The 24,576-nt window shown below is 38.2% G+C and overlaps 1 protein-coding gene across 11 annotated transcripts in view; it reads right to left on the reverse strand.

Moving 5' to 3' along the window:
- The window catches only part of PIAS2 (protein inhibitor of activated STAT 2), a 106,610-nt gene that overhangs the window by 17,827 nt on the left and 64,207 nt on the right, over nt 1–24,576 (reverse strand). For all 11 annotated transcript variants that reach the window (XM_061400090.1, XM_061400088.1, XM_061400086.1 and 8 more), the window contains 3 exons: nt 18,852–19,012; nt 7,413–7,546; nt 4,968–5,139 (listed from right to left, as the gene is read on the reverse strand). In XM_061400090.1, the coding sequence (XP_061256074.1) occupies nt 4,968–5,139; nt 7,413–7,546; nt 18,852–19,012 (467 nt within the window). The remainder of the gene's footprint in view (nt 1–4,967; nt 5,140–7,412; nt 7,547–18,851; nt 19,013–24,576) is intronic.

Raw genomic sequence — 24,576 nt, forward strand, 5'->3', positions numbered from 1 at the left:
CCTCATAGGATTGGCAAATACACACACAGGCCTATATGTACATTATGTATTATGTACACATATAAGTTTTTATAGCTTTATGCATATCAGGAAAAGGTTGGCTTAAAGCTCGACTTTCAAAAACTAAGATCATGGCATCTGGTCCCATCACTTCATGGCAAACAGATGTGGAAACAGTGAAAGATTTTATTTTCTTGGGTTCCAAAATCACTGCAGACAGTGACTGCAGCCATGAAATTAAAAGATGCTTGCTCCTTGGAAGGAAAGCTATGACAAACCTAAACAGCATATTATTTTTTGTCTGTTTTTTGTTTCATGTAACAAAAAAGAGTTATTGGGCGGTTTGTCAAATATAAGATGAATAATAACAATGGCCAAAATACGTCACTTTTCCATGCTTTACTGAGCACTGTCATTGCCATTATTTCATTCAATCCTCACAATAACTTAGTGAGTTGCACATTATTATCATTCCTATTTTACAGATGAGAAAACTGAGCTTACAGAATTCCCAAAGTCACACGGTTACTACACAGGAAACGTTACAGGTTGTTTACTGTCACCTGTGGTTCATCATATTTAAGTACAAAGTCACTATCCTTGTCCAAGTCAGCTCTATTTCTGTCAGTGATACCGGACTGCACATTATTAATAAAAAGAAGAGGCATCACTTTGCTGACAAAGGTCAGTACAATCAAAGCTACGGTTTTTCCAGCAGTCATGTACGGATGTGACAGTTGGACCATAAAGAAGGCTGAGTGCCAAAGAATTGATGCTTAAGAACTATGGTGCTGGAGAAGACTCTTGAGAGTCCCTTGGACTGCAAGGAGATCAAACCAGTCAATCCTAAATGAGATCAACCCTCAATATTCATTGGAAGGACTGATGCTGAAGCTCCAGTATTTTGGGCACCTGATGCGAAGAGTATGATCTACTCAATGGACATGAGTTTGAGCAAACTCCAGGAGATACTGAAGGACAAGGAAGCCTGGCATGCTGCAGTCCACAGGGTCACAAAGAGTCAGACATGAATTAGTGACTGAACAACAACATAATTTCACAGCACAAAAGAAAATTTCTGGCATACTGCTAGACAGCAAATATTAGTATTCTAGAGTACTAGATCACTAAATTCATCATACTTGGCCCAGACTTAGATGTCTGAAAATTCAGTGACTTGAATTTTTATCTATAAACCTGAAATTCACCAGGTGTTCCCACTTTATGATCATAAACATATTTTCAAAGATTCAATTCTGCTACCAATTTCTAATGATTCTTCAGTTCAGTTCAGTCACTCAGCCGTGTCTGACTCTTTGTGACCCCATGAACTGCAGCACGCCAGGCCTCCCTGTCCATCACCAGCTGCCGGAGTTCACCCTAACTCATGTCCATCGAGTCAGTGATGCCATCCAACCATCTCATTCTCTGTCGTCCCCTTCTCCTCCTGCCCCCAATCCCTCCCAGCATCAGGGACTTTTCCAATGAGTCAACTCTTCACATCAGGTGGCCAAATTATTGGCGTTCAGTTTCAACATCAGTCCTTCCAATGAACACCCAGGACGGATCTCCTTTAGGATGGACTGGTTGGATCTCCTTGCAGTCCAAGGGACTCTCAAGAGTCTTCTCCAAAACCACAGTCTTAATGTATCTCTAATCTTTGCTTCCTGTCTTGAGAATACTTCTTTATTAATGACAAAGCAATCATTCAATTTCCAAGGCATGGAGTAGGTACATAATATTTTAAAATTATCTGTTAATTTAGAAAAACACCAGAGGTTTTCTAAAAGTCTTATTTTCCCTCTATTCCCCATTTGCTTACTAACACTAAGAAGCCCTATGATAAATTTTCACCTCAGGGAAAATTTCCAGATGCTGACACAAAAGGGAGGACATGAGAAGAATGACCAGACACAAAACCAGAAAAAAAACCAAAAAACTAAGAGTTGGACAGGATTACACAGATGAAATAATCACAGTATGGTCACCACTGTGACGCCTGCACAGGTGGCATCCACTCTACCTTAACACAGAAAAACATCAATGTTCTTAGTGTTCAGAAAACTCCAATGGAAAGTTTTCATGTATCATTCCTCTACTGGATGTGTATCTGCCAAATGCTATAACAAAGAATAAACTTAACCCAGTTCACCAATGACTCCCGTTCAAGACCTACAAGGTAAATACCACATTTTCTCTTTTCCTGGCTTCACAGCTTCAGTCCTTTGACCCACTCATCCATCAGGCTACTCACTGTCCTCTTTCCCTCCTCTGGCTGCTCTCATTAATACCCTTCTTGATGAAAGCCCTGACTAAAATGGTCTAAGTGAAAGTCATTTAGCCTAAAATGGAATAGAACTGGCATGGGTATGTATCTTGGATACTGCTTCTTTTGTTAATGCAATCTAAGAACAAATCTGCTCAAGTGGTAAACCATTAAGTGAATTCTGACACTTCAGAGAGCTTCTAGCTAAATGGCTGTTAATTTACAGAAGGCCATCATCTATTAAGATGATGATATACAGTCGTCCCTCAGTATTCACAGCGGACTGGGTCCAAAGACCCTCTCCCCAGAAGGATACCAAAACTCACAGATCCTGAAGTCCCTTACCTCAAATACCATAAAATTCATCTCTAGATTACCTTATACCTTACAGGACTTCCCTGGTGGCTCAGACGGTAAAGCGTCTGTCTACGATGCGGGAGACCCGGGTTCGATCCCTGGGTTGGGAAGATCCTTTGGAGAAGGAAATGGCAATCCACTCCAGTACTGTTGCCTGGAAAATCCCATGGACAGAGGAGTCTGGTAGGCTACAGTCCACGGGGTCGCAAAGAGTCGGACACGACTGAGCGACTTCATGTATGTATACCTTATAAGACCTAATACAATGCAAATGCTATGTGAAATAGTTCCTGCTTTTGGAAACTTAAAAAAAAAAATTTTCCTCTAGCCATTTCTGATAATCCACAATTGCCAGAATCCACAGATGTGGAGAGCTGACTAGCTGTCTATGACAAGATCCATTTTATCAATGTATTTCCTAATTATAAAGCATTCTTGGATAAACTCTACTTGGCATTAAAGGATACCATTTTAACATATTATTAAATAATTTACTAAGATCAAATTCAGAATTTTCATTGATCTTCCTAATGTAAGCCTGTTTCATAACAGTTTTCCAATTTGGCTGTTAATGTATAAGTCAAGTTTGGGTATTAAGAATTACGCCAGCTTCATAGAATGAATGGGGTAGCTGCACTTTACGATTTAAACCAAAATTTTCACGTGTTGCTGGTTTAGTCACAAATTTCCACCTTATACTCTAAATGTTAGGTTTTTCTTTTTACCCTAGATGAGACTCAACATCTATCTCTGTGGTAGCTGATCACAGGTGTGAACTGTCCTGATTCCTCAGCATGGTGAGGTCATCTCAGATGATCCTTACAGTGAGCCACCAGAGACACCCTCCAAGATAACAGTAACCCTTCAACCTGGTGTGAATCCATCTAACTATATATATATATATATATATACCCATCTAATTATATATTGTGCAACCTACGTTTCCCCAGCATGCTCTAAAGCATTTTATTAGAGAGTAAACTCTGGAAATATCACATCTAAGCCAGTAAACATTTCAAAACTCTATTTTCATTTTTTATCATTTAAATTCTAGAAGTGCCAACCAAACTGTCTGAGAGAAACCATAAATGATCAGCATCCCAGAAAAAAAATTCCAGTTGAAATACTTATTTCATTTTCAGTTCCACTAAGAAAAAAAATGCACTCTCACTGTGATGTGGAAAGCACATCTTGAAATACAAGTATTTTAACAGTGAAGAAGGCAGCACAGAAAGCTTTAATTCTCCTGGTTTCAAAAGTTAACTGCAAAAAATGAATGTTTCAAAAGTGCACCGAGAATATAACTCGACTTGTATAAAATGCCTAGAGAAGGCAAATTTATAGCAATAAAAAGGAGATCAATGGTTGCCAGACTGGAGTGTGCATGGGGATTAACTCAAAGGAACATGACAGACGTTTACTGGGTGTTGAGAATATTCTACAACTGAGTTGTGATGATAACTGCGTACCTATGAATTTAATAAAACCACTGAACTGTGCAACTCAAGACTTCAGATGTGGGATTTTATGGTATGTAAATTACACTCCAATAAAGCCATTAAGAGAAAAGAAGTGCAATGAGAGGTCAAAAGACAAGACTGGCACACCCAAGTTTGGAATAATATGCTCATGGGATGTCGAGAGAACCCTCTGCTACTTTCTTGCAGGTTCTAAAATCTCTCAAAATTATCTATTGCTAATTACTTAAACCTGTCATTTAGATGCCTTAGAAACAAATGCTAGACCACATTTACTTGCCCACACTGTGCTTTGGAGAGGGTGAGAAGGGAAGGCAATCATTTTTTACTGAGAAAATTACCATGGGCCTGAATCAGGCTGAGCTCTTGCATTATTTTATTGAAACCTGAATATAACCTTATGAGGTAGGCATTACTTAACCCCATTTTACAGAACAGAAAAAGGAGGCTCTAACAAGTTAAGTATTTCATCCAAGATCACAGAACGAGTAAGCAATGGTGTCAAAAGTAGAATCCACACTGGTCAGATTGCCAATTACACACTCCACACACTCCACTTCCTCACGGTGGTCTGTGATGCCAAATTTACTCCTTACAAAGAGTCAAGAAAATAACAGCAAGTGTTCAATATGAAATATTTAGACATGAGAAGATTTCAACCCTCACTTCCCAAAGACGGGAATATCTTCATCAAAATTTGCTTTCCCATGAACAACATGCTCATTTGAAAATATTTCAACTGAACAGAACACAAATTAAAGTGGCCCTCTATGGTTATGCCACTCTCCAAGAGCCATTTACAAACCTAACCCAGGAACAGTTAGTTCCAAGTGTAATAAACAATAGTGAACTATAAATTCACAAACCCTTTGGTTGGGCTGCTTTGTGTTTCTGACATAAAGATGCATTTCCTTTTGGCAGGAGGGCCTTCCTCTTCATCAGAAGAGCTTTCTACTGTTAGGTCAATGACATCCACTTTCTTCTTGCTTGGCTCATTGGCTACAGTCACTGCACACGGCTTACTGAGGACAGTTGAAGCTACATGGAGGGAACAGAGTGGGGAAAAAAAAGTGAGAGGTGTAATACAAGCTCTAACCGTAAGTTTTAAACTGTGCAGCATGTCCTAAAGAATACACAGCCCATAAAGTCCATACTCGTGCCATGGACAGAGACTAACTCTCTAACTTCAGACATTCATCTATGAAACGACTGCTTACCTAGGAGATAGAGGGAGCACAATGCCTTGTGAGAAGACCAAAACCTCTTTCAGACGGCACCTGCCGAGTTATCTCCCCAGTACTGCCAGTAGATCTGTGTAGATCCTGCTCCTCACACTATCTCCCCCGGTGAGGACTCACATTATAGACAGACATCTGGAGTTAAGGGGCTGGTCTCTGGCCGTGGACAAGAGTATGTGGCTTTACTGGCTGTGTATTCTCACAGACATGGTAGTATGAAGTCAGAATCAAACACTTCCATTCTAACAAAGCAGTGGTGCTTATATCAAAGAATACATAAGCTCTTCACCACAAGCCAGAACTGGATAAAATGCTCACTTTGATAGTATCAGTTGAAAAAAAGCCTAACTATCTCACTTTAACAAGTTACTCAGACATTCGAAGTTTTTCTTACCAATTACCTACTTAGGTTCTCCTTTCTACCCACTTCCATAGTCTTACACGATATGTTAACTCACTGTTTCAAAGAAAATATGCTCTACAATCTACTTAGTAGAAAATGCATGCTACTTGATCATGGAAAAGCAGTAGCAACTAATTAAATCACTATTTTTCTCACATATGAGGGAAACCTTGATCATTCCCACGGGTTCAGTAACAACACAGGAGAATGATTAATACTGACATAAAATCCTTTACTTTTTCCTCTCCTCCTACTCTGAACACCTATTATTCATTACGTTGCCAGATGTGAAACACAGTCAGCACAAAACTCAGTGAGTGGACTATATCAGATAAAAAGAAACTAGGTGCACCTCAGGTTTCAATTTCTCAGATGGCCCTGAATTTCCCCACTCAGCACGGACATCACAGGGAGCTGAAGGCTGAGCTAAGTGTAACTCAGGCTCATATTTCTTCCCACAAAGCAATGAGCTCTGAACTCACCTTTTTTTTTTTTTTTCAAACCAACTAACGTATGACCATCTTTCCCCACCCTCCATTAATGGAAAATGCAGCCTCTCTATCCACATGTCTACTTGGGGTTCGTTCCTCCAACAGATACTCTAAAAACAATTCTGAAAAACTATCCATAGAAATGTCACATAAATCTGCACGTTGTAACAAGCACAGCATATTAAGATGATTCTAAAAACTACAAGCAATGTATTGGTGAGGATGTGGAGAAAAGGTAATCCAGATGACTGTTGGTGGGAATGTGGTGCAACCACAGTGGGAAACAACATGGCAGTTTCTCAAAACACTAAACACAGAACTACCCTATGACCCAGCAATTCCGTCCCGGGTATATACTGAAAAACAAAACAAAAACACTAACTCAAAAAGATGCATGCACCCCAAAGCTCATAAGAGCATTATTTACAACTGCCAAGATAGGGAAGCAACCTAAGTGTCCATCAACAGATGAATGGATAAGGAAGATATGGTGTGTACCTACAGACATGCACACGGCCATTAAAAACAAAAATCTTGCCACTTGCACCAACATGGATGAACTTGGACAGCATGATGCTAAGTGAAAAAAATCAGAGAAAGACAAATACTATCTGAAATCACCTATATGTGGAATATAAAAAATATAACTAGTGAATGTAACAAAGCAGCAGCACACTCATAGAGAACAGATTAGTGGTGACAAGTGGGAAGAGGGAAGAGAAGAGGGGCATTAGAGGGGTGGGGAAGCGGGAGGTACAAGCTATTAGGTTCAGGATAAGCTACAAGGATATGTTGTACAACACAGGGAATATAGCCAATATTTTACAATTAACTATAAATGGAGTATAACCTTTAAAAATTATGAGTCACTATACTGTACACCTTTAACTTTCATAATATTGTACAGCAATTATACTTCAATAAAAATAATAAGACAATTTACATGGTTATTTACTTTATATATGAAAAATATACTATGAAAAGACTGATTATAATGTGGTATAAACCTCTGCACATGTCTTAAGAAAAATCATTTGGGAGAAATAAGATGTGTAACGATCAAAAGGTAAACTGAGGACACTGAACTCCAAACAAGCGTTCTAACGGCCGAGGCGAATGCTACAGTCTCACAACACACGAGTCTCACTGCTTTGCTCTCTGCAGCCATTCTGCACATACTTTCTATTTTGGGACATGGTTGGGTGGATACTTTCATAGCTTCTTTCTTCGGTCTCATTGGACACCAAGAACCATCTTCTTGGAATTTGATCTCGTCCACATCAGTACAGTCATTGAGAATTTCCATAAAAAGCCTATAAACCAAGTAAGAAGAATAGAAACATAATTGAATGGCTTTGCTCAAAGGTGAAATAACAAAGTAATACATTTTACCTTGGAGACAAAAGGTATTTTGTATTTTTTGTTTGTTTGGTGTTTTAATACTTCACACTTTACAACAACTATTATCACCTCCTTCCTCCTAGGCTTTATCTCCTTAACAGGCAACAGAAGAGTTAAGTGACTTACTGAGTATCATTCTAAAAATCAGTGGTTAAACAAAAACAGACACAACTGGAACATTCTTGCTGGGACTTGCAATAAACAAACAACCCTCAACATAACGCATGAACCAAAAGCAAAAATTACTGTCCAAAATATAACATATATGATTATCAAGAAAAAAGGATCACAGGGATGGGGAAAGGAGGCAGAAATAGAGACATCAAAGTCTTAATAAATTTAAAATAACTCAGCATATAAATTATGTTACAGGATCAAAATGAAATTGGAAAACAACTTCAGAAAAATATATGGAAATTACACAGAACAATTCAGGACACAAAGATAATATTAAAACACTCAGGAAGTATTTTGTACTGAATGGAAATGAAAATATACTAAAGTCTGTAGAAGGCAGTTAAAGCCGTACAATTTTCCATTAAAAAAGGGTGCAAATCAAGAACCTCACCTTCTAACTAAACACAACTAGAAAAAAAGTAAATTAAAGTGACAATAAACCAGAGAAGGAAAATAACAAAGAACATAAACAAAATAGGGAAAAAATAAAATAGAGAAAAAACAAAGAAACCAAATGCAGGTACTTTAAGATCAATAAAAACCGACAAACTTCTAGTCAGACTTAGACTTACTCAAAAAGCAAAAGATAACCCACGGAACCTGTGTCTGTTAAAGAAACTGAATTTGTAAAAACATTTATCACAAAGACAATTCTAGGCTCAAATGTCTTCAGTATGAAATTCTACCAAATATCTGAGGAGACACAGTATGACTTTCCAGCTCACCTATAATGCCAGCATTGTGTGGGTGCTCAGTTGCCCAATCGAGTCTGACTCTGCAACCCCATGAACTGGGGCCCACCAGGCTCCTCTGTCCATGGGATTTCCATACTGGACTGGGTTGCCATTCCCTCCTCCAGGGCATCTTTCCCACCCAGGGATCGAACCCACATCTCTTGTGTCCCCTGCACTGGCAGGAGGGTTCTTTAACACTGCACCGCCTGGGAAATCCCATAAGGCCAGCATTACTCTGATAGTAAAAACAGACAATACAGGAAAACAGACCACTCTCTCTCATGAACTTAGCAAAACAAACCCAACAATAAATATAAAACATAGCAAATCATGACCAAGTGGGGTTAGAATGAAAGGTTAGTTTAATATTTGAAAATCAATCAATGCAAATCATCATGTAAACAGAGTAGTCAGTTTAAGACAGCAAGACAAAAATATAAAAGGCATCTAAATTAAAAAGGAAGAAGTAAAAACTGCCTTTATTCACAAATTATTAACTTTTCTATACAGAACATTCTATGTTCTCCGTAAGGCAACTAGAACTACAAAATGCATTGAGCAGAGTTTCAAGATAGACAAAAATCAACTAAATTTCCATATAACAAGCAGAAATTAATATAAAAACTAATACCACATCAAACATGAAATAAGGGGATAAATCTGACATAAGGCACACAAGACCAATCAACTACCAAGTATTACTGAGACCTAATTAATGAACAGTATGAAAAGGCAAAAAGATAGGATGCTGAAAGATAAATTCCCCAGGTTGGTAGGTGCCCAAAATGCTACTGGAGATCAGTGGAGAAATAACTCCAGAAAGAATGAAGGGATGGCGCCAAAGCAAAAACAACACCCAGCTGTGGATGGGACTGGTGATAGAAGCAAGGTCCGATGCTGTAAAGAGCAATATTGCATAGGAACCTGGAATGTTAGGTCCATGAATCAAAGCAAATTGGAAGTGGTCAAACAGGAGATGGCAAGAGTGAACATGGGCATTCTAGGAATGAGCGAACTAAGATAGACTGGAATGGGTGAATTTAACTCAGGTGAGCATTGTATCTACTACAGCGGGCAGGAATCCCTTAGAAGAAATGGAGTAGCCATCATGGTCAACAAAAGGGTCCGAAATGCAGTACTTGGATGCAATCTCAAAAAGGACAGAATGATCTCTGTTCGTTTCCAAGGAAAATCACAGTAATCCAAGTCTATGCCCCGACCAATAACTCTGAAGAAGCTGAAGTTGAACAGTTCTATGAAGACCTACAAGACCTTCTAGAACTAACACCCAAAAAAGATGTCCTTTTCGTTATATGGAACTGGAATGCAGAAGTAGGAAGTCAAGAAACACCTGAAGTAACAGGCAAATTTGGCCTTGGAATATGGAATGAAGCAGGGCAAAGGCTAATAGAGTTCTGCCAAGAGAGCACACTGGTCATAGCAAACACCCTCTTCTAACAACACAAGAGAAGACTCTACACGTGGACATCATCAGATGGTTGACACCGAAATCAGATTGATTATATTCTTTGCAGCCAAAGATGGAGAAGCTCTATACAGTCAGCAAAAACAAGACCGGGAGCTGACTGTGGCTCAGATCATGAATACCTTATTGCCAAATTCAGACTGAAATTGAAGAAAGTGGAGAAAACCACTAGACCATTCAGGTATGACCTAAATCAAATCCCTTATGACTATACAGTAAAAGTGAGAAATAGATTTAAGAGACTAGATCTGACAGAGTGCCTGATGAACTATGGATGGAGGTTTGTGACATTGTACAGGAGACAGGGATCAAGACCATCCCCATGGAAAAGAAATGCAAAAAAGCAAAATGGCTGTCTGAAGAGGCTTTACAAATAGCTGTGAAAAGAAGGGAAGTAAAAAGTAAAAGAGAAAAGGACAGATATACTCATTTGAATGCAGAATTCCAAAGAATAGCAAGGAGAGATAAGAAAGCCTTCCTCAGTGATCAATGCAAAGAAATAGAGGAAAACAACAGAATGGGAAAGAATAGAGATCTCTTCAAGAAAATTAGAGATACCAAGGGGACATGTCATGCAAAGATGGGCTCCATATGTGCAGAAATGGTAGGGACTCGACAGATGCAGAAGATATTAAGAAGAGGTGGCAAGAATACACAGAAGAACTATAATAAAAGATCTTCACGACCCAGATAATCACGATGGTGTGATCACTCACCTAGAGCCAGACATCCTGGAATGTGAAGTCAAGTGGGCCTTAGAAAGCATCACTATGAACAAAGCTAGTGGAGGCCATGGAATTCCAGTTGAGCTATTTCAAGTCCTGAAAGATGATGCTGTGAAAGTGCTGCACTCCATATGCCAGCAAATTTGGAAAACTCAGCAGTGGCCACAGGACTGGAAAAGGTCAGTTTTCATTCCAATCCCAAAGAAAGGCAATGCCAAAGAATGCTCAAACTACCGCACAATTGCACTCATCTCACACATTAGTAACGTAATGCTCAAAATTCTCCAAGCCAGGCTTCAGCAATACATGAACCAGTTTTAGAAAAGGCAGAAGTACCAGAGATCAAATTGCCAAAATCCATTGGATCATCGAAAAAGCAAGAGAGTTCCAGAAAAACATCTATATCTGCTTTATTGACTATGCCAAAGCCTTTGACTGTGTGGATCACATTACTGTGGAAAATTCTGAAAGAGATGGGAATACCAGACCACCTGACCTGCCTCTTGAGAAATCTGTATGCAGGTCAGGAAGCAACAGTTAGAAGTGGACATGGAACAGACTGGTTCCAAATAGAAAAAGAAGTACATCAAGGCTGTATATCGTCACCCTGCTTATTTAACTTATATGCAGAGTACATCATGAGAAACACTGGACTGGAGGAAGGACAAGCTGGATTGCCAGGAGAAATATTAATAATCTCAGATATGCAGATGACACCACCGTTATGGCAGAAAATGAAGAACTAAAGAGCCTCTTGATGAAAGTGAAAGAGGAGAGTGAAAAAGTTGGCTTAAATGCATTGGAGAAGGAAATGGCAACCCACTCCAGTGTTCTTGCCTGGAGAATCCCAGGGACGGGGGAGCCTGGTGGGCTGCTGTCTATGGGGTTGCACAGTTGTAAAAGACTGAAGCGACTTAGCAGCAGCAGCAGTAGCAAAGCTCAACATTCAGAAACTAAGATCATGGCATCCGGTCCCATCACTTCATGACAAATAGATGGGGAAACAGTGTCAGACTTTATTTTGGGGGGTCCAAAATCACTGCAGATGGTGACTGCAGCCATGAAATTAAAAGACATTTACTCCTTGGAAGGAAAGTTATGACCAACCTAGACAGCATATTAAAAAGCAGAGACATTACTTTGCCAACAAAGGTCCATCTAGTAAAGACTATAGTTTTTCCAGTGGTCATGTATGGATGTGAGAGTTGGACTACAAAGAAACTGAGTGCCAAAGAATTGATGCTTTTGATCTGTCGTGTTGGAGAAGACTCTTGAGAGTCCCTTGGACTGCAAGGAGTTTCAACCAATCCATCCTAAAGAATATCAGTCCTGGGTGTTCACTGGAAGGACCGATGTTGAAGCTATAACTCCAATACTTTGGCCCCCTGATGTGAAGAGATGACTCATTTGAACAAAGGGACGACAGAGGGTGAGATGGTTGGATGGCATCACCGACTCAATGGACATGGGTTTGGGTGGACTCCGGGAGTTGGTAATAGACATGGAGGCCTGGCGTGCTGCTGTTCATGGGGTCGCAAAGAGTTGGACATGACTGAGCAACTGAACTGAATTAATCAACAGATATATACCATGTTCATAGATTAAAATACTCAATATTGTGAAGTCACCCTTAATTGATCTACAGAGTCAACATTATACAAGTAAAAAAAAACAGGTTTTTTCCCTAATTGACAAGCTCACTCTAAAATGTGCAATGAAACGCAAAAGATCTATAATTGCCAAAATAATTTTAAGGAAGAAAGAAATTAGAAGTCTATTACTCTGATTTCAAGACTGTGCAATATTGACATAAACATATACAAATCAACAAAATAAAATTCAAAGATGAACCCACACACATATGGCAAACTGATTTTTGAAAAAATAATGCAAAGACGATGCAGTGAGTAAAAGCCAATCTCTTCAACAAGTGTGGCAGAACAACTGCATGACCATATGCCAGAAAGAAAAATGAAGCTAAAACCTTGATTTTTATCTCACACCATATACAAAAATTAACTTGAAACAGACAAGACATCCAAGTGTAAAATGCAATGAAAAGACTTCTAAAGGAAGCAAGGAGAAAATCTTTGTGACCCTGGATTAGGGCAAAATATCTTAGTATGGTATCAAAGGCATAGGACATAAAAGAAAACCCTGATAAACTGGCCTTAATCCAAGAGCTATTGCTCTCTGAAAGACATTGTTAAGAGAGTAAAAGGAGGATATGGCACAAAACATTGTAAAATTACATTATCTGATAACAGGTTGTACATCCACTATATGTACAGAATTATCAAAACTCAGTAATATGAAAACAAAAAACCCAACTGAAAAATGAGTGAAAATTTGAGCAGTCCCTTTACCAAAGATAACACAGAGATGGCAAATCGACACACAAAAAGATGTTCAGTATAGAAATGAGGGAAATGCAAATCCCTTATTTGCATTAAATTAAATCCACAATGGAGTACTACCATATATCAGTAGATTGTCTAAAGTTTAAAAAACTAACAATACCAAATGTTGATCAGACTGTGGAGTAACTAGAACTCTCATACACTGCTATTGGGAATACAAAATAGTACATCACATTGGAAAACAGTTTGGTAATTTACTGAAAAATTAAGCATATGCCTAGCATGTGACCAGGGATTCCACTCTGACTACTAACCCAAGAAAAATTAAAACATCAGAACAAAGACTTGGACATGAATGTTGTTAGCAGATTTATTTGCAAGACTCCAAGCCAGAAACAACCCATCAACAAGTGAACTGATAAAACTGTGGGCTATCTGTTCAATGGATGCTACTCAGCAAAAAAAACGAACTATTGGTACCTACAGCAATGTGGACAGACTTCAACGGCACTGAATAAAAATAAGTCAGACAAAGGAATGCACTCTATGATGCCATTCATGCACAACTCTAGAAAATCCAAAACAATCTATAGAAACAGGAAGCATATTAGTATTTGAGGAAATAGTGAAAGGAAGAGATTAGAAAGATACATGAGAAAACTGTTGTTATTGTTCAGTTGCTAAGTTGAGTCTGACTCTTTGTGACCACAAGGACTGTATGTAGCACATTAGGCTCTTCTGTCCTCAACTATTTCCCGGAGTTTGCTCAAATTCATGACTGAGTTGGTGATGCTATCTAACCATCTCATTTTCTGCCCCCCACCATTCCTTTCCCCTTCAATCTTTCCCAGCATCAGGGTCTTTTCCAATGAGTTGGTGCTTTGCATCAGGTGACCAAAGAATTGAAGTCCGAGCTTCAACAGTGAATACTAAAGCCTCAGCAACAGTCCTTTCAATGAATATTCAGGGTTGATTTCCTTCAAGATTGATTGGATTGTTCTCCTTGCAGTACAAAGGACTCTCAAGAGTCTTCTCCAACACAACTCAAAAGCATCAATTCTTCCGTGCTCAGCCTACATTATGGTCCAACTTTCACATCTGTAGGTAGCTACTGGAAAAACCACACCTTTGATTGTACAGACCTTTGTCAGCAAAGTGATGTCTCTGCTTTTTATTAATAATATGCTGGCTAGGTTTGTCACAGTTTTCCTTCCAAGGAACAAGCCTCTTTTAATTTCATGGTTACAGTCAACATCCAGAGTGATTTTGGAGCTCAAGAAATAATATTTGCCACTGCTTCCACTCTTCCCACTTCTATTTGCCATGAAGTGATGAGACCAGATACCACAATCTTAGTTTTTTGAATGCTAAGTTTCAAACCAGCTTTTTCACTCTTCTCTTTCACCTTCATCAAGAGGCTCTTTAGTTACTGTTCACTTACTATTAGAGTGCTATCATCTGCATATCTGAGGTTACTGATATTTCTCCCAGCAGTCCTGATTCCAGCTTGTGATTCATCCAGCCTGGCATTTCACATGATGCACTATGCATATAAGTTAAATAAAACGGGTAACAACATATAGTCTTGTTGTACTCCTTTCCCAATTTTGAACCAGTATGTTGTTGTAACTGTTGCTTCTTGACCCACACACAGGTTTCTCAGCAGACAAGTAAGGCGGTCTGGTACTTCCATCGTTTTTTTGTGATCCACACAAAGGCTTTAGCATAGTCAATGAAGAAGTGGGTGTTTATCAAGAACTAAACATGTTTGCTTTCTCCATAATCCAACAAATGTTGGCATTTTGATCTCTAGTTCCTCTGCCTCTTCAAAACCCAGCTTGTACATCTGGGAGTTCTCAGTTCAAGTACAGCTAAAGCCTACATTGAAGGATTTTGAGCATAACCTTGCTAGCATGTGAAATGAGAGCAACTGTATAGTAGTATGAATATTCTTCAGCATTGCTCATTTTTGGGATTGGAATGAAAATTAAACTTTCAATCCCGTGGCCATTGATGAGTTTTCCAAGTTTGCTGACATAATGGTGCAGCACTTTACTAGCATCATCTTTTAGCATTTTGAAAAGCTCAATTGGATTTCCCTCACCTCCAGTAGCTTTCTTCATAGTAATGTTTCTTAAGGCCCACTTGATTGTATACTCCAAGATGTCCAGCTCTAGGTGAGTGACTGCACCATCATGGTTATCTGGGTCATTAGGACCTTTTTTGCATATACATTTCTTCTGTATATTCCTGCCACCTCCTCTTAATCTTTTCTGCCTGTCAGGTGCTTACCCTTTCTGTCCTTTCTCGTGCCCATCCTTGCATGAAATGTTCTCTTGATCTCTCCAATTTTCTTGAAGAGATCTCTAGTCTTTCCCATTCTGTTGTTTTCCTCTATTTTTTTGCATTGTTCATTTAAGAAGGCCTTCTGATCTCTCCTTGCTATTCTCTGGAACTCTGTGGTCAGCTGGGTCTATCTTTCCCTTTCTCCCTTGCCTTTAACTTCTCTTCTTTCCTTAGGTTATTTGTAAAGCCTCCTTGGACAACCACTTTGCCTTCTTTCATTTATTTCTCTTGGGGATGGTTTTGGTCACTGCCTCCTGTACAGTGTTATGAACTTCCATCCATAGTTCTTCAGGCACTCTGTCTACCAGACCTAATCTCTCAAATCTATTTGTCACATCTACTGTATAATCATAAGGGATTTGATTTAGGTCATAACTGAATGGCCTAGTGGTTTTCCCAACTTCAATTTAAGCCTGAATTTTTCAATGAAGAGCTCATAATCTGAGCCAGTCCACTTCAGGTCTTGTTTTTGCTGACTGTATTGAGCTTCTTCATCTTTGGCTGCAAAGAACAATCAATATGATTTTGGTATTGACCATCTGGTGATGTCCATGTGTAGTGTCATCTCTTGGGTTGTTGGAAAAGGGTGTCTGCCATGACCAGTGTGTTCTGTTAACAAAACTTTGTTGGCCTTTGTACTGCTTCATTAGGGGCTTCCCTGGTGGCTCAAGTGGTAAAGAATCTGCCCATAACGCAGGAAGACCTGGGTTTGATCCCTGGGTCAGGTAGATCCCCTGGAGAAGGGAATGGCTACCCATTCCAGAATTTCTTGCCTGGAGAATTCCACGGACATACTTCATTTTGTACTCCAAGGCCAAAGCTGCCTGCTAGTTCAGATATCTTTTGACTTTCTATTTCTGCATTCCAATTCTTTACAATGAAAAGCATATCTTTTTTTACTATTAGTTCTAAAAAAGTTTGTATACAGGTCTTCATAGAACTAGTCAACTTCAGTTTCTTTGGTGTTAAGTATTTAGTGCACAGACTTGGATTACTGTGATGATGAAGGGTCTGCCTTGGAAACGAACCGAGATCATTCAGTCCTTTTTGAGACTGTACCCCAAATATTGCATTTCAGATTCTTTTGTTGACCATGAGGGCTACTCCACTTCTTCTACAGATTCTTGCCCACAGTAGTAGATACAATAGTCATCTGAAAATTCAGATTCCTCAAATGTCAATGTTCAATCTTACCATCTTCTCCTGGGCCATATACAATTTACCTTGATTCATGGAACTAACATTCCAGGTTCCTATGCAATATTGTTCTTTATAGCATCGGACTTTGCTTTTACCACCAGACACATCTGCAGCTGAGTGTTATTTCTGCTTTGGCCCAGCTGCTTCATTCTCACTGGAGCTATTAGTAACTGCCCTCCACTCTTCCCCAGTAGCATACTGGACATCTTCTGACCTGGAGGGGGCTCATCTTCCAGCATCCTATCTTTCAGCCTTTTCATACTGTCCATGGGGTTCTCCAGGCAAGAATACTGGAGTGGGTTGCCATTTTCTTCTCCAGCCACCTTGCTTCCCAGGTGGCTCAGTGCTAAAGAATCCACCTGCAAATACAGGAGCCACAGGTTTGATCCGTGGGTACAGAAGATCTCCTGAGGAAATGGCAACTCATTCCAATAATTTTCCCTAGAAATCCATGGAGAGAGAAGCCTGGTGAGCTACAGGCCATGGAGTCCCACAAGAATTGCGAAAACTTCAGATGTGATAGATATATTTATCATATTTTAATGATATTTCAGGTATATATTGGGTCAAAATGTATCAAATTGTACACTTTAAACAGGGATAGTTCTTCTACCACAATAAAACTGATAAAAATGAATGAGGAAAAACACTACCTTCCTTAGAAGATGTAAAACTTTAAATATGTATTTCCCCAATTATATGAAAAACAAAATTTCAATCAAAATCAAAACAAGATTTGTGTAATTTAAGAATACTTTCATTCAGGTGAATATGGCCAACTCCAATGATGGTCAAGAAAATTCTGATTCATATGGCCAAAGAGGTACTAATGCATAACAAAAATCCAATAATTAAAACAGTTTTACAGTGATCAATACTTTGATCAACGGCACAAATAACAGCACAGAAATGACACTTGTATATAAAAATGTTTCAAATGATGGAGGCAGTGTCCTAAGCCTATGAAGAGATATATTCATTAAGTGTTGGTGAGACTACCGACCAACAATCAGGTAGCGGGTAGTAATGCGATCACATACTCCCTATCATCAGTTTCTTCCCCACCCCCAGTTCTCTTTACATAGTTTCATTCTTTACTTTCACAGCACTTAACATTTACTACACAATTCTTTATTGTCTCCATTTTAGACCTGACACATGGCTAGTATTTAATATGTATTATGTTGAAAGAATTCATGAAGGAATGCATAACAGAATAAAGAACTGCATGAATGAAAGGAGGGAAAATGACATCTTGAAGTTTCTGACAAAAAAACTAGTGTTTGTCCAAATAAAATCTCTGGAACTCTCTAAAACACACTAATGATAAGCAGTATACCCACAACACAATGTCAAGTATTCAGGAAGCACACCCTAAAATATGAATGGGCAAAAGGGCATGAAATACGTAACTTATCTCAAATGATTCAAAAAGTTTCTGAGAATAGTGACAATCATCTTTTTCTCTCTATACACAGATATACACGCACAAAAACACATACAAATTAAGAGGGAATGTGATAAAACAATATGGCAGACTGTTAACAACTGACACATTACACGCTACTGTTAACAAATTCTTGTTAAGTTTGAAATTATTTCAAAGCAAGTTAAAAAGTAAAAGTTTACAGAGAGGAAAAAGTCCCATCACTCTTTACTGTTTCATTCCTCTTTACAATAATACTCTTTTCAAACTTAAAAAATCGTGCTGCAGAATTATCTTTAAAGATCAAGGTTATTTTTCACTCTATACTGAATGAAAATGATAGTGTATATATACATTACTTACCAACAATTAGGTTGTATTATTTTTCCTTAATTTCAACATATACAAAATGAGCAATACTGCTTAAGAGTTTGGGCTCCAGAGTCAGAAAAACCTAGAAGTGAATTCCCATTTTAAACTTACCAGCTGCATAACACAACTCTATTTACCCTACCACTTAATTAGTATGTTTTTGCAGAGACTTCATTGCTCTTCTAGTTCTAGATAAGCAAAATGATATCACTAAGTGGATTTTACCCTCCTTCCTATAGGTAATGAAATATGACCATGGAAAGCAAAATGAAAAGGAAACTACTCACCCTCTTGCCCCCAACACCATAATATTGTAAAGACAGAAGGGCCACTAACTACAGTTTAAAAATAAGATTGAGTATAATTAAGTATTATGTTGGGATATACTTACCCATCTAAAATTAGACTTTCATAGGCAGCTTTTTTGTCACACACAGGACAAATCCAGGTGGGTTTCTTCTCATTCATTTGCAGATAAAGGGCAGCATCAAAACACTGTAGGTGTGTACAAGTCACCGCACGGCATGGGATTGTCAGCCTCATTTTCCCTAACTGGACGACAGGGAAGACAACGTGGAAAGTCATTTCAGAAAGGAGAACAAAGCCTCAAAAGTCATAAAAATCTGAAGAAGTCATACAAGACTAACAAAGTCAAAAAGAAATTCAAACCAGAATTTATTTCCATCAAGACTACAATATACTTTATTTGTATTCACTGCCTGAGCTATAATTTTTAAAAGACCATTTCACTTTCTGAAAGAAAGTAAAACTTATAAAATCACAGGTAGAAAAAGATACATATAAAATGAAAACATTTAAAGCTTTATACTTCAATTAAAAATAAATTTTTTAAAACATGAAAACATGTTTCTTTTTCATCTCTTCCCCTACTTAAAGGGAACCACTGCTATCTATCTCTCGCATGTCCTTTCACAGATGGTCTATGCATAATCAAGTGTGTCTTTTAAAAAATATTTTCACAGAAATGGTGGCATGCAATTCACACAATTCTGTACTTATATTTAAACTTTTTCTAATCCTTTATCACCACAGATGATGCTGCAATAGACAGCTACGGGATAAATTCCTAGCAGGAAAAATTTTGAGTCCAAGCGTATCTGTGATTTTTGTCCCAATAACAAACTAACTTTCACAGAAATTACCTATTGATTTACACATACACATGTATTAATGTGCTTGGCTCCCCTCAACCTTATCAATATAGCAGTTCTTGAATCCTTTAACCTCTGCCAATCTGACAGGTGAAAAACACCCCATTATAGTTTTGTAATACACTTCTAAGTGAAGCTGAGCTTTTTATAGCTTCTAAGGGTCATTTGGGTTTCTAAGAACTACTTATTCAAAATGTTCTTGATTTTCTACTTGGTTATTCATCTTTGGTTACCTATATTAATCAGCCTCATATACGTGATATGAACTGCAAATGTATTTTTCACTTAAGAAAGAAAGCTTTTTACTTTCCTATAATCACATATGTTGAAGTGTCAGTATACTGATAAAACCTAGTTCTTTTTTTTTTTCCTCATTAAATTTTTTTAAATGGGTCTCAAATTATGTGACAGATTTTTGGTCAAGTTGTTTTCATTAAAAAGTACTGATTTTAAAAACTAATAACTTAAACTGCCACACACAGAGCATATGGTCCACAAAAACATTCTCCTTTCCTTCTGAAGGTTTTACAATGCATTGTTATCATTAACCAGTCTTTTACTATTAAACTTAAATGGCCAATTGGTAGAGGAATACGAACATCCAGACAGACATAACATCCAGATTAGATCAGACCAAGTTTTGCTGTAAAGCCTTTCAAACTTCCCTGTATATTTCCTTTACAAAAAATTCTCAGTTTCTAATCAGTTCTCTCATTCTGATAGAAAATCTGTTTCTCGACTATATGCTAAGCCCCACAAGGAAAAGGTCTATGTCACTGTTCACTACTGTAACCTAAGTGTTACAACACAGTACCAAGGATGCAACGGATGATCAGTATTTGTCAACCAGATGGTAGAAGGAATGCAGAGAGACTGGATAAATGGCAAAGACAAAGAAAAGGAAAAGGAAAGGACTTCTTCATATGTACTATGAAGTCTAGAAGAAATCACAGAAAATTATAACACCGTTAATCCTCCCTGAGGGGGAGGGGGAGGATCTTTAGGATATTCTCCTTTTTTCTTTTTGGTTTACCTGTAGTTTCTTTCCTCTAAAATGAACATTGGGTTATTTTATAATATAAAAAGAAAATAATTTAGCCAACTCATCATTATAGCAGTCCTATATGCCAAGTAGCACAATGAATAACCTCTACCTTTATCTTATTGACACTACCTTTTAACCTAACAACTACACTACCCAGTTGATCTATATTATCATCCTCACTTTATACATGAGGAAACAGGCACAAAGAAACTAAGTTAACTTGACTAACATTACAAAATCAAGAGTCAATATTTGAACCCAGATGATCTAGCTCAAGAGTCCATACTATCTCTTAAATGTCTAACTAGGATTCTAAGAGATTTTAGAAGTATAGTGATTCATGCAAATGGATAGAACAATTTAACTACTGGGCTGCCCAATAAGTTCATTAAGGTTTTTCTGTATCATGTTAGGGAATATTTAAGATGGAAAAAGCTGAGAAAAGAATGTGAGGCAATTTTCTATGATATATGCTTTCATTATTTCCCCTTCCTTTAATAACAAATAACCTCTTACGTAATGTAAAACCTTACAGCATGTTACAGACTTTTACATAAATTTCATCTAATTCTCATAATAATTGCATGACTCCAAAAGACTAGTACCTCTATTTCTATTTTTGAAATGACGATGTTGAGGTTACAAGATACTGAAAACAATACACTCACTAAGATACAGCTGGCAGAGCTATAACACAAATTCAAATGTTCTTCACTTTCATGAAGACATTCCTAGTTTTATATCATACATGGTGGTAATTTTTAGTTTTAATTATCTACGTTTTCCTATTTTGCTAAGAGGTTTTGTTCTGTGAGGAAAGGATGCTGACCTACTCAGCACCTAATGGGGTAACTGGAGGATTTTTTTTCTTTTTCAATTATTGTTATAGATTTGAATATTTCAATAGATTTTCTAATAACAACTTACACTTGCATTCCTAAGAGGCATCCCTTCATTATATCATTCGTTTAAAAGAGTACTGGTGTTAGTTCTAGGTCTTCATAGAACTGATCAACTTCAGCTTGTTCAGCACTGGTATTTGGGGCATAGACTTGGATTACTGTGATACTAAACGGTGTGCCTTGGAAATGAACCAAGATTGTTCTGTTGTTTTTAAGGTTGCACCTTAAAAGAAGTACATTTCGGACTCTCTTGCTGACTACGAGGGCTACTCCATTTCTTCTGAAGGACTCTTGCCAATAGTAGTGGATATAATGGTCATCTGAATTAAAATCACTCATTCCCATTCATTTTAGTTCACTGATTCCTAAGATGTCGATATTTACTCTTGCCATCTCCTGGTTGACCACATCCAATTTACCTTGATTCATGGACCTAACATTCCAGGTTTCTGTGCAAAACTGTTCCTTATAGCACTGGATTTTACATTCGTCACCAGACACACCCGCAACTGAGTGTGGTTTCTGCTCTGGCTCAGCAGTTTCCTTCTTTCTGGTGCTGTTAATAGCTGTCCTCTGCTCTTCCGCAGTAGCATCCTGGAGACCTTCTGACCTTGGCAGGAGCAGGGGCTCATTTTTCAGTGTCCTAACTTTTTGCCCTTTTATACAGTTCATGGGTTCTCACAGCTAGTATACTGGAGTGGTTTGTCCTTCCCTCCTCCAGTGAATCACGTTTTGTCACAACTCTCTACTATGACCCAACCGTCCTGGGTGGCCCTACACAGCATGGCTCATAGCTTCATTGAGTTACAGAAGACCCGTCGCCCCAACAAGGCAGTGATCCAAAAAAAGATGTCCTATTCATCATAGAGGATTGAACTGAAAAAGCAGGAAGTCAAGAGATAACTGGAGTAATATGCAAGTTTGGCCTTGGAATACAAAATGAAGCAGGGCAAAAGCTAAAACAGAATTCTGCCAAGCAAACGCACTGGTCATAGCAAACACCCTTTTCAACAACACAGAGACTCTACACATGGACATCACCAGATAGTCAATATCAAAATCAGATTGATTATATTCTTTGCAGCTGAAGATGGAGAAGCTCTATACAGTCAGCAAAAACAAGACCTGATCTGACTGTGGCTCTGATCATGAGTTCCTTACTGCAAAATTCAAGTTTAAATTGAAGAAAGTAGGGAAAGCCACTAGGCCATTCAGATATGACCCAAATAATAATTAATTATGATTAGACAGTGGACGTGACGAATAGATTCAAGGGATTAGATCTGGTAGACAGAGTGCCTGAAGAAGTATGGACAGAGGTTCATAACTCTGTACAGACGGTGGTGACCAAAACCATCCCCAAGAAAAAGAAATCCAAGAAGGCAAAGTAGTTATACAAGGAGGCTTTTCAAATAGCAGAGGAAAGAAGAGAAGCCAAAGGCAAGGGAGAAAGGGAACAATGTACACCAAACTGAACACAGAGTTCCAGAGAACAGCAAGGAGAGATAAGACTTTCTTCAATGAACAATGCAAAGAAGTAGAGGAAAACAACAGAATGGGAAAGACTAGAGATCTCTTCAAGAAAATTAGAGAGATCAAGAGAACACTTCATGCAAGGATGGGCACAATAAAGGACAGAAAGGGTAAGGACCTAACAGAGGCAGAAGAGATTAAGAGGAGGTGGCAAGAATACACAGAACTGTACAAAAAAGGTCTTAGTAACAGGAATAACCACAATGGTGTGGTCACTCACCTAGAGCCAGATATCCTGCAGTGTGAAGTCAAGTGGGCCTTAGGAAGCATTACTATGAACTAAGCTAGTGGAGGTGAGGGAATTCCAGCTGAGCTATTTAAAATGCTTAGAAGATTATGCTGTTAAAGTGCTGCACTCAACATGTCAGCATATTTGAAAAACTCAGCAGTGGCCACAGGACTGGAAAAGGTCAGTTTTCATCCCAATCTCAATTCTGTGTAAAATTCAGATCCTGTGTTCAAAAAGTTAATTATACACACTCAATCAGATCCTCTTCAACAACCAGTGCTGAAAACACACCTCCCTTGGGTCCCAAGGACAGAGGTCGTGGACTGCACTCTCACTATCCACATGCATGTCTACTCTAAATCACTTTACACAACAAAACATTTCACATACCATGAAAACAGAACATTTCTCCCACCTCCTTAAGCTATCATTTTCTCTAATTTTTGCCTCATAAACCCAGGGTTTTTTAGGCTTATCCTCCCAACTGCCTATAATCCTTTTTCTCCTCTCCAGTTCCCATCACCATCCTAGTTCCTGTCTTATTTCCGTTCTGCTATAGTGTCTCTGCCTTCAAAACTACTTTCATAATCTAAGTTCCATCATCTATCTGCTAAGTTTGCTCAAAACACCTATGCTTGATTTTCTAATAACATACACCACATCCTACAGCTATCAACGCAAAGTATGTTAGCACTAAGGCAGTCTGAAGAGTACCATTCACAGTTTTCTTAGAAAATGTTATGAAAAAAATCAGGTAGAATGAATACTGAGGAAAAGCTCAAAAGGCAGTCTCAAAAGAGATCTGTTTTCACTTGTAAGCAGAGAAAGAAAACATTAATGAACTTTAAACAGGATCTTGTTATTTCTTCAAATAAGAAAACTGTTAATTTTCTTAAAACTGTCAGTTTTCTTAAAACTGACACATCTGAAAGGAACCTATTCTTATATAGGAGAAATCCCAACCACTTCAATATGCCACTTCCACTGTTTTGAATGCCCAAGAATTCAACAGTTTGGTTGCTTTAGTTGTTGTCTTGTAGAATAGCATAGTGTTTGAAGAAAAGAGGAAAAACACACACCAACAAAAGGTTCAAAAAAAACTTACAGGATACGGCACTGTGTAACTGTACAACTTCTTAGTTGTAAAGAGAAGTGCTTTCTTCCTGACAACAGTTTGACATAATAAAACATAAATGTAACACAAGTTCCATTCCCAGTGGCTGTGCTTAAAATAA

Source organism: Bos javanicus, chromosome 24 (assembly GCF_032452875.1).
Source record: "Bos javanicus breed banteng chromosome 24, ARS-OSU_banteng_1.0, whole genome shotgun sequence".
Taxonomy (NCBI): Eukaryota; Metazoa; Chordata; class Mammalia; order Artiodactyla; family Bovidae; genus Bos; species Bos javanicus.